General features: G+C 40.7%; 2 protein-coding genes across 3 annotated transcripts in view; one reads left to right on the top strand and one right to left on the bottom strand.

The window, feature by feature from the left end:
* LOC131893537 (zinc finger protein 418-like) overlaps positions 1–3,198 on the top strand; it is a 6,928-nt gene extending 3,730 nt beyond the window's left edge. For both annotated transcript variants that reach the window (XM_059243593.1, XM_059243595.1), the window contains exons 2-8: positions 499–678; positions 744–1,131; positions 1,198–1,440; positions 1,720–2,226; positions 2,319–2,595; positions 2,666–2,827; positions 2,910–3,198. In XM_059243593.1, coding sequence (XP_059099576.1) covers positions 505–678; positions 744–1,131; positions 1,198–1,440; positions 1,720–2,226; positions 2,319–2,595; positions 2,666–2,827; positions 2,910–3,174 — 2,016 coding nt within the window. In that variant the 5' untranslated portion in view covers positions 499–504 and the 3' untranslated portion in view covers positions 3,175–3,198. The remainder of the gene's footprint in view (positions 1–498; positions 679–743; positions 1,132–1,197; positions 1,441–1,719; positions 2,227–2,318; positions 2,596–2,665; positions 2,828–2,909) is intronic.
* A 2,090-nt stretch (positions 3,199–5,288) lies between these two features.
* Positions 5,289–9,255, bottom strand: LOC131892910 (uncharacterized). The gene is made up of 3 exons (XM_059242776.1): positions 7,785–9,255; positions 5,853–6,533; positions 5,289–5,772 (listed from the first exon to the last, which is right to left on the bottom strand). Exons 1-3 carry the CDS (start codon positions 9,231–9,233, stop codon positions 5,506–5,508), a joined length of 2,397 nt encoding a protein of 798 aa, XP_059098759.1. The 5' UTR covers positions 9,234–9,255; the 3' UTR covers positions 5,289–5,505.
* Positions 9,256–10,168: the final 913 nt, after the last annotated feature.

Below are 10,168 nucleotides of genomic sequence, written 5' to 3'. Positions count from 1 at the left end.
CGCAGCCAGATTTATGTATCATGATTGAACCAAAATCTGAAAATGGATTTCTTTTTACCGAATCTTCATCGCACTTATCGAAATGACAGCAGAGACGAAAGGGCCCGACAACCATTCAAGTTTCCAGTTTTAGGATTTTGCCCAAGAAACGTGGAAAATATGAAGTACACGTATCTTGTGTTATGTTGGAATGGCCTCAGGCTTTTAGAACTCGTGTCGGAGGATTGGATGCTCAGTAGTAGTCCAGAGGTTGTCCGTAAGAAAGGCTCTCTGAGCTACCTTATTTTTGTCCATTCCGACTGAAGCAAATAACTGATTCATTTCCTAGTATGACCCCGGGCTAACGTTTGCAAACATGGTCCAAAGAGAGTTGGAAGCACAAGTCCAAAGCGTATGAAAGCATCGAGAAGTGATTGACGAACTCTCGTTTGACTTGCATCTTTTTCCAGAACTTGGAATAGAATGACTTTATGACATGTTTCTCTTTATAACATGCAGGCCAAGATGGATGGGATGCTCCGTGTTCATTCCAGCGACTTGCACCAACATATTGTCGAGCAAATTGCCGAATGCTTTGAGAGTGGTCTTTACACTGATTTGGTGGTGAGATGTAAGGATGGAAAGATGATTCATGCTCACAAGTTGGTATTGTCTGCGGTCAGCCCATTTCTAAAACTGGTAAGGGATTCACTTAAGATGAGTTTGTTTGCGAATAGGAAGATTAACTAAACTTGTCTTTTCAGCTTCTGGAACCGGACGAAGATGTAAACTCAAATGATATCCAAACATTGGAGTTGCCCGAAGTCGAATTCAACGATGCCCAACTTTTGATTGACGTCATCTACAACGGATTAGTGGAAGCCACCATGGAAGAACTCCGTGTCCTCATCAAATTGGCACGCTACCTCTACATCAATATTCCCATTTCAAATGAAATGTGTTCCAGTTTGAATCTGGATCTATCTCCCATGCCCAGTCTGTTGCCAAAGATCCGAGTGAAAAAGAATCTGACTCAAGATCGTTCCTCGCCCCAAACCATGCCCATTATGAAAGACATTCTGCCCAGTGGTGGTCCTCCTAAATTGTCCCAACTTTTAACGTCTCCTCCTCCTCTGAAACGGTTTAAGCCAGGTAATTGGATCAAAAGCCAATACATTATTAATCATGGAACTAACCATTTCGCTTATTTACACACAGACAAGACCGTTCCGGCCATGCCTAAATTGGACATGAAATTACCGCTACCGGCATCGATGATGCCTACAGCTCCTTTGCCGATGCAGAACGTCTCATCCAATAGCAAAGAGTATCGTTGCCCTCTATGTAACTCGGTTTACAACAACTTGGGCAATTTCAAGCAACATATGCGGTTCCATGAGAACGAAAATATGAAGGAACAACGAGCGGCATTGTTAAATTCCGTTGTGTCTGCGTGTTACGGTGAGTTGATTACCTATAAAGATGAAAGGAGGAACGACATTTCAATCCCTTCAATTACAAGTTGTAATTTGTTGGTAATTTGATTTAGAATTAAAGCAATGAAATTTGATATGGTGCTGAGTGATTGATGAGCAATATCATTAAGGTACAAACTTTGGTGGAGACTTGTCTTCGAATTACCAGACTATTTCTAAGGTCTATCTCAAGTTCTAGAAGAAAAGTAACTAGTTTTTCTCTTCTTTTGCATTTTAAATTAACATTCCTATTCCACTTTTTCAGATCCGGATACCCAAAGATACAACTGTGAGATCTGCAATAGCTTCTACACCCATCCTGGAAACTTCAAACAGCATTTAGGGAAGCATGAACGTGAATCCGGTGCTGTGACTGCCTTGTTCAACCAAAAGAACGGATTGCCCCCTGACGCTGGAAACAACGTGCTCAACGGCAACAATGGACATCTCAGCAATGTGCTTCAAAACGCTATGGCTGACAAAATGGACGAGGCGGAAAAGCTCAAGTATCAATATCATTGTGATATTTGTGGACGTTCCTTCAAACATCCCGGTAATTTCAAGCAACACATGGCCAGTCACATGCGTTCAGTAACGTATTCCAAGAGCACCATTGTGAATGGAGTGGTTGCCGCCAATGACGAAGCCCATAGAGCTCAGCAGATCCTGCAAAATCAGCTCCAACTCCCGCCCAGTATCTCCATATCATCTACAGACTCAGGGTCTTCGATTCACAAATGTGATATTTGCGACGACATATTTGAAACCAAAGGTATAGTTTTCCCTCTTGGTCTATTTCCATAGGGCATGTACGATTTTTGGCGACATGTTGTTTGATGATCAATCCACTTTTCATCTTTCCAGCTCTCCTGTTAAACCATAAGAAGAACTATCATACTGGTAACCCATTACCTGATCCGAATAGCTCGGACATTGCAAATCTTTATCAATGTGATGAGCCTGGGTGTCTCCAATCGTTCAGTAAAGAAGGTTGGCTCCAAAGGCATAAGCAAAGAGATCACGTTGCTGCCATATCCGTTTACGAAAATGCAAATGGAGGAGGAAAGGTGTATGCATGTCGAACTTGTGGCAAAGAGTTCCGAAACTCGAGCAAACTGAGTGCTCACATGAGAGTCCACAGGTAACAAACAACAACTTTAATGAGTAGGTTTCAAAGAAATTTGGATCATTTATTTCCCGCCCATTCACAGACCTGATGAAGATCATTACAAATTTCCCTGTGATATTTGCGGAAAGAAGTTTACCCGTCCTCAACATGTGACTCGACATAAATTACTTCACACTGGAGAGAAACCGTTTTTCTGCTTTAAATGCAAGAGAACCTTCAATCGCGAGGACAAATTGAAGGAACAGTAAGTTGTGTTCTTCTTTATTGTCGAAATTAATTCTGGAATTGGTCGAACATGAACTAAATGTTGTCTCTACTTTCTTTAGCCAAAAAATCGGCTGTGACAGTGGTTTGGATACTGCTCAAGAGCAGAATGACCATAGTAGAAGCGTGTTTGATGAGGAGGAAGACGAATATATTGAAGACGAGGACGTCGTTCAAGTTGAACTCAATCTTAACGATGTCGATGATCTTGATTCAGATGGTATTGCGGAAACTCACGATTCTATTTCTTTATCCAATACGAACCTTGATGAGGAAGAGTCGAATGACTTTGAAGAAAATCGCCTGGTCAAAGCTGAATTTGAATAAGAATACAAACGAATAAGTTTTAGATTGTTTGGTTTCAATGATTACGGATATGCTGTTCAGCACCAATTTCTTCACACGCCTGATGCGACATTCAAATTAATGTTCACAAAAGTTTGCGGAAACTTAGTTCTAGGGACATTTTATTGATTCTTGAGGAATGAGACAGAAAGAATTTGGGTAGTCTTTGCCAAAATGCAATGTCGGTTTCTATATTCTCATCCATAAATGTCATTTCAAAATTGAAGAGTCAAGATGTTTGACTGGCCAGACCATAGCCCCAATCTGGATGAAATCGTGTGCAGAAAATTGAGTCACGCAAGGGGTCTGTACCAAGAAAATGGAAGGTACCTTAGGGAAGTTTCATGTCATTGTTTTAGCTAACCTGATTCACGATGTTTTGAAGGTGCTCTCAAACACACGTTAAGCCTCTGTGGTCGCTACAATTGACCCTCAAACCTAGGTTGGGTCAGAGCTCATGAATGCTTTTGAAAACGCTCAGTATCAGTAACATTTCGTTCCTTTTTTGACAATTGTACATTCCAACTCTTTTTAAGTCAATCCCTTTTATTACTGCATGCAGTGTTCCTGGTAAAACATATTTGAACCGGTTCGACCTTTGGCAAACATACTGAACGAGGTGGTGCTCAAATGAGCGAAACTCATTCAAGATGTGGTTAACTAATTGACTTTCACAGAGTTAGAATCGTGATATCACCTCTGGACACAAACGACCTATGTATCCAACCACACGTTTTAAAAATTTGCCCATCTTCAATTGGATATGTTCATCGAACCCTCCCTCCACTATGAACTACATCTAAATTCTTCATAGAAGAGACCTGCCGGATACCTTTACCTCTACCTCTATGGGTAAAATTCCGAACAATTATGACATGTAAATAATCGTTTTAAAGGAGGTTGTATATTGCATGATTGATACTTTTGCAACCATCATTTCTAGAAAAATAGAACTACAAAAACACAGCTTCACTAATTTTTGATGACCAACTTTTAAAACATCACTATCTTTAAACTCCAATTTAGTTTTTCAGGACAGTTTAATGGAAAAAGACGATCACAAAATGTCGTTGGTATGCTACAAGCATACACTAAATAGCTCTTTGTTCATTTCAATTTAGAGGTCAAAAGTGTTGATAATTTTACTGTTTTAGGATTTGTAGGTCTCTCAGATGAGTTGCAGGGTTATTCATTCATCTCAATACTTTAGCAATACATTTTTCATCTAATGATATAAATAATATACCCTTGATGAAATCTAGCATCTTAAAGCGTATTCTCTTGCTTCTACGTTTGTTGGTCCGCACCTAGACTAAGCAGAAGGCGCTGTGTCCCTTAATGAAAGGACTATTCGGACATTTAGGCAAGCACTGGTACCAGGAAACAAACTTGCCTGCCAATGCCAGTGATGCAAAATTGGCGTTTCAAACTGGTTTAACGAAGCTGACCGTTCCTCATATAGCAGTGTGAAAGAAGGGTCAGCTTCTCGAAAACATATTTGAAGCCCCAAACTTGCATCACTGACACTGGTACCTTGGATCGCTTGGATGAATCAGCATCCTGCACATTCTTTTAAATTCCACTATAGAAAGAAATCTGAATTTGGCACCAGTTCGGCTTTGCATGTTAAAAAGTTTGAAGAGAAGGGCGAGGGGCTGCACAAGCTTCTCTTTAAATGAGAGGGCACTTAAAGACAAAAAAATTTAAGTTGCTTTAACTCTGTGGACTTTCTTCAAGGCTCATGTTTTTTAAACTTCATGTAAAGAGAGCAATAGCCATTGAATAAATAGTTATTCTAGACCAGTGTTCTAATTTGAACTTGAGCATAGACAGACGGACCTTCCTCGCATCATTTTTATAAACTTGATGCAAAGAAAACAACGGACATTGAATAAGGAGCTTTTCTCACTCAAAATTCAAGATTCTCGGTTAGAAAATCCGGAAACATGACCAGGATTTAATCACGTTCAATGCTTGAATCCTCTCTTGAATTGAAACTTTTTCGATTTTGATTCCGAGCAATCACATCCCAAGCTATAAGTCACTAAAACTAACAAGAGATTCGGGAAAGAGAAAACAACCTCAAAACGACCGACCACCGTTTTTAGACTAACATTTATTCAAAGCAGTATTGTAATTTGTAGAAATCACAACAACTAAATTTTCTCTCATTTGCATTGATGTTGAAGAATGAAAAGGCAAATAAAAATAACTTTAATTCGGTACCCAGACCTTTTCAATGGACCATCATTTGGCCCTTTTTTATGACTGGTTTTGGGTAAAAACTCGGCGCTTGTCAACAAATCATGCTTTTCAAGGTTTTGGTTTGCTCGTTATGGCTGCCTTTTTGGCGGCAGCTTCTTTTTCAAGCCTGACTTCTCGTTCCATTTGTCTTCGCAATTCGTGATACCATGGAAAATCCTCGGGAAAATCGGCCTCAGAGTAGCCATAATAGCCAAAAAGTTCTTTATCCGGCAAAACCGTCCGGTAATTCGACATTCGAACCGACTGGATCATACCCCACCTCGGATGCTCGATATCCGAGAAATAGGTGTTATTCTTGGTGAAATGATGGTTGATCTAGTTAGAACCAAAGAAAAATGAATTACTGCATCGTAAAATTAGTTGTTGTTTTTTAAATCAAGCAAAACAAAAGCTACCTTGTGTGCCAAAGTTGGATGAAACACATCGGGAGTATCGTACTCGGGAGGAATATTGATGACAACATTCGTGTACGAAATGCCAAGCGAGTACTTCTTGCAATGGCGTCTTTCATCATCGCTTTTCGTTGTGTTTTGAGTGCACCACTCGCGGTAAATTTTGGCTTGTTTTTGGTCATACATAAAGCCATTGTAGAAACTGATGTAATGATCGCCCAAGGGCTTTTGCTTGAGGAACAATCCTTGGCCTGATCCGAGCAAAGTTGAATTCCTCAATTCGACCCATTTCCTCTCAAATGGATCGGCCACATTAGGTGGTCCAGCACCAAAGCTCTCATTGGTGGATGCTTTGTAGTAAAAGGTCGGTCCAGAAGGCTTACTCCATTTAGTGATGGTTTTCATGCCATTTTCGTCGCATCCATCCTCGAGGATCTCCACCTCTTGGGTGCTGATCATTTTCTTGTCCTCGAACTGTCCATGCAAAGCGGTTTCCATGTCCGCATAAATGAAGGTCAGATTTGTTCCGGTGAACTCGTGGTCAGCGTTGAGCTCTCCATAAAGCCGACCGCCCCCGAACATACCAATCCAAATTGGTCCAATTGGTTTACCACTCTCAAAACGACCCAGCATGCCTAAGCCAGGCTTCACATAATGCATTATCTCATTCATTGGGACAGTGATCTGAAAGAAAAAAAAAGATTGGTAACGTTACTGAACAACCGCACCCGGGAATTTTGAAATATTCATGTATGTCAACATGTAATGCTGGATCATATTCAACGATGATTTTGAAGTGCATAGCCCACTTTGATTTCAATATGTCATTTCATTTTCCCCTTTGTTGCCGTTGGTCAGTTAGAAAATGTTCAACTTCAAACTTAGAAGAGAATTAAAGCTACCGTGACAAAATTTGCTAAAAAAGGAAGTGATTTCAGTAGCAAGATAGTGATTCTCCTTCGATGGAGCTTTGCTGAAACCTCGTTCATTTCAAAGTTATCTTACTTTCAAGCTCTTTGGTCCATCGTATGTCTCTACGCTAGTACATTCAGTCATGCAATGAAGTGTTTGTCACCCAGAATCATCGATTTGGGGAACGTATACAAAAACCCCCAACAGTCAGAAGAACATTACATCAGCAAAACGGTGGACAGGAAAGGGAAAATGAAAAGCAGTTTTTCTTTATATCGTACTTCAAGTTCAATAAGTCAATTGTCAACTGATATATCAAATGTAAAGAAAAAAATGTGGGCAAGTCAAGCATAGATGAGGCTAGGCCTAATACTTTAGAATGAACGAATATTTTCGAAATATATGCTCGCCGGATAAATCTTTCACTTTGTTCCGTCAAATTTCATTTTTATTGTCAAGGCAAAAAAATCGAGTCAAATGCCGTTGCAACAGCTTTTGTCAATTTCTTGATCAATGCGAACGAACCGAAGTTAATGCCGTTATGTTGTGTCTTTCCAAATTTACCGAAATCACAATGCCTTCATTCTTTTTAAAGCTTCTCAATTGAACAACTTGAACGTCCCATAAATCAAATTGTATGACAGATATGCCTTGGAAAAAACCAGGTAACAGAAATCTGTTGCTGCCAAGGTATATAGAAAAAAAATCAGGTCGCTACCAAGGTAGAGAAGTAGTGTAGAGGTTGAAATAGAAGTCCCTTAGCTTAAGAAATTGTGAACAGGGAGCACCCAAAGAGCCTCTGTAAACCTGTTTTTCTTGACCAAGTGCTCTTGGCGATCACCCCAAACACAGTTTTTGAGCTGTGAGATCCAGGTGAATGTCTATGAACATGAATCATCAGACCCCTAGATTTTGCCCGTGGATGGTGGAATGTGTTATGAAAAGACCATCAAAGTGTGACAAATTTCGTTTTCGCAACGCCCTTCTTTAACCATAGATCATTCACACTAGAAAACTTCGTACCGGAAGAATGGGAACTTCACCACCAACGTAGATAGGTCCATGTATGACATTGTCTTCAATCCACCCTGACAAAGACCTGCCATCGGTTGTATCCATGTAGACCAAGCCATGTGGAATTCCATGGTGAAAGAAGCCAAGTATCGTAATGAGACTAAAGTTGAATCCAGTCACTTTGGGAATTAAGGGTGTATGCGCAGAAATGACATCCAACGACGCAAATCCATGAAAACGTCCATTTATATCAAGTCCACCTCCATCTCGGAGTTTCACAGTTATGTTGGGCATGCCAAACCACGTGACGTTGAACAGATCCCTAGGTTTCGGCCAAGGCTTAATTTCTGGATCCACCACAATCACCATGGGATCTTTTCTACTGGGGGGATTGGCAGTGCGCTTATGTTCCAGGACTATTCGGTGGAATGATTTCGAACTAATGTGCTGATTCCATTCAAAGAGCCGCTCGCGAGTTGGTCTGGAATCATTGGGGTTGCAAAATTTGTTGGGCGTAAATTTGATTGGAACTTTAGCCAATTCATTGGTGTTGGACCCAGGAAGATAGCGATAATCGAGTTGGTTTCCAACCTCCCACTTAATTTGGTCTAACATACAGTCCTCGGTTTTTAGGAAATCCGTGATCGTGGCATTATGGAGATCGTCATAAAATGATATATAGTCATAATTCAGCCCATCCAAAACGTGGGTTCCATTTACGATCATAAGAGCCCGATCATTGGACCGTAATGTGGCATCCCAATTCTTGAAGACGAAGAGATCCATTTTCCTGGGTTTGTACCATGCCAATCCATGGGCTAACCCATTCTGAAAGTAGCCCACCGTGAACAATTCTCCCTCCTCGTTGAAGTAACGTGCAAATCCGTGTGGGGCACCCTTAACGAATCTGCCAATCACTGACCATCCATTGTCGAATTTGATCTTACTATGCCCGTTGATGGTTCCATTGACAAATGTTCCAATCACATCGACGACTTTACCGTCGTTCACTTGAGCTGTCTTAAAACACATGGTTTCATCTATTTGGCCCTCATCCAGGGAGAAGTTGGCGAACTTCAATTTGCCGGGCCCGTTGATCGTTGAATTTCCTGCCACTCCTTTGCCTTTGAAGTGAAATTGGATGGGCCGAGTCTGATTTGTACACTGTACAACTTGGATCAGTATTTTGCCTTGAGCGCGTTTTTTGCTCCATGGGACATTCTTTATTCGATCTTGGCAATGCACTGGCTTCTTGATGTCGCTCAAACTATCCCACCAATCTTGAATCACTTTGATCATATGTTGTGATTGAGCGCCAGAGCACATCAAATCGTCCTTGGAACAAGTGTTCGATTCGGAGTTCACTCCACCCAACAAAAACCAAACCAACCATAAACTTAACTTTAAAGGCACCATTTTATTACTAGCAAATAGGCCACCTATTTCGAGACATACCATAGGAAAGAGATGCCACGGAACAGAACCATAAGGCCTTAACGGCTTTAACGCTTCTACGAGACTACCACCCAAACCAAAGAATGGAGAGTTGGGACTGTTTCTAGAGAACTATCATGAAAGTTGACAAGGCACTCGCTTCGTGCCCTGCTTGTCGGTTTTTTTTCGTAGAAAGAAGACGGACAGGGAGTGCGACTCTCTCTTTTCAAGCGGTCGTTTTAGCTCCGATCACCGGGTGAGTTAAATGAGTTTTCTCAATCTACCTCTCGGTTGTTTAAATGAACTAATCGATGTGCCTGAATTATATTTTGTTAGGTTGTAAGAAAATTATTACCTAAATATTAATATTTGTTTTGTGTTCTCCAAATGCCGTGAAGGTGGGAAAAAGTTACCTTAACCATCTACGCTGTTAAGACGAGGTTAAAAAGATAATAGTGAACGACTGATCGCGTTACTATGATTATCGCCTTAAAATGAATTTAGCTCAGCTAGAACGGCTAGAACCTTGTTCGTTAGTGGCAACGGCTGTAACGTCAATGACCTGAGGCGACTTTTTTAAACGCTCGTACCTCTAAGTTAAAGCTTGGACGTTACCCAAAAATGAGTATTTGCTCACCACTTTGGCAAGTGTATTGACATAACAGCTAATGTCTAAGTCCCTAACTCCGAGGTACGGGCTTTAAAAAACTGGCCTCTGATATAGTACATCAACACAGCGGCTAAAACGTTCAAAAGCGAGAAATATCTCGAAAATAGATAGTGGAGAAACTCAAGAGCACCATGGCTCTGTGCTCTAATAAGAGAAAATACAAACAACACGGCTAGACTTTTAAGTTTTTTTTGGAAAAATACAAAACAAAAAAACGGAACGAAAAGGGGAGTTTTTTTTGATTTTTCGAAAAATTACCGAAAATGGATCGTAGTAATGGGGTACCCTC

The sequence above is a fragment of the Tigriopus californicus genome, chromosome 2 (genome assembly GCF_007210705.1).
Source record: "Tigriopus californicus strain San Diego chromosome 2, Tcal_SD_v2.1, whole genome shotgun sequence".
Lineage (NCBI taxonomy): Eukaryota > Metazoa > Arthropoda > Copepoda > Harpacticoida > Harpacticidae > Tigriopus > Tigriopus californicus.
This window is presented reverse-complemented; position numbering and strand designations above follow the sequence as displayed.

Excerpts from the sequence above, each read along its gene's own strand:
- LOC131892910 (XM_059242776.1), bottom strand. The coding sequence starts at position 9,233 with ATGGTATGTCTCGAAATAGGTGGCCTATTTGCTAGTAATAAAATGGTG. Across the intron at positions 6,534-7,784 it reads GTGAAGTTCCCATTCTTCCG|ATCACTGTCCCAATGAATGA; the intron begins GTACGAAGTTTT and ends TTTTTCTTTCAG. Across the intron at positions 5,773-5,852 it reads ATCCAACTTTGGCACACAAG|ATCAACCATCATTTCACCAA; the intron begins GTAGCTTTTGTT and ends GGTTCTAACTAG.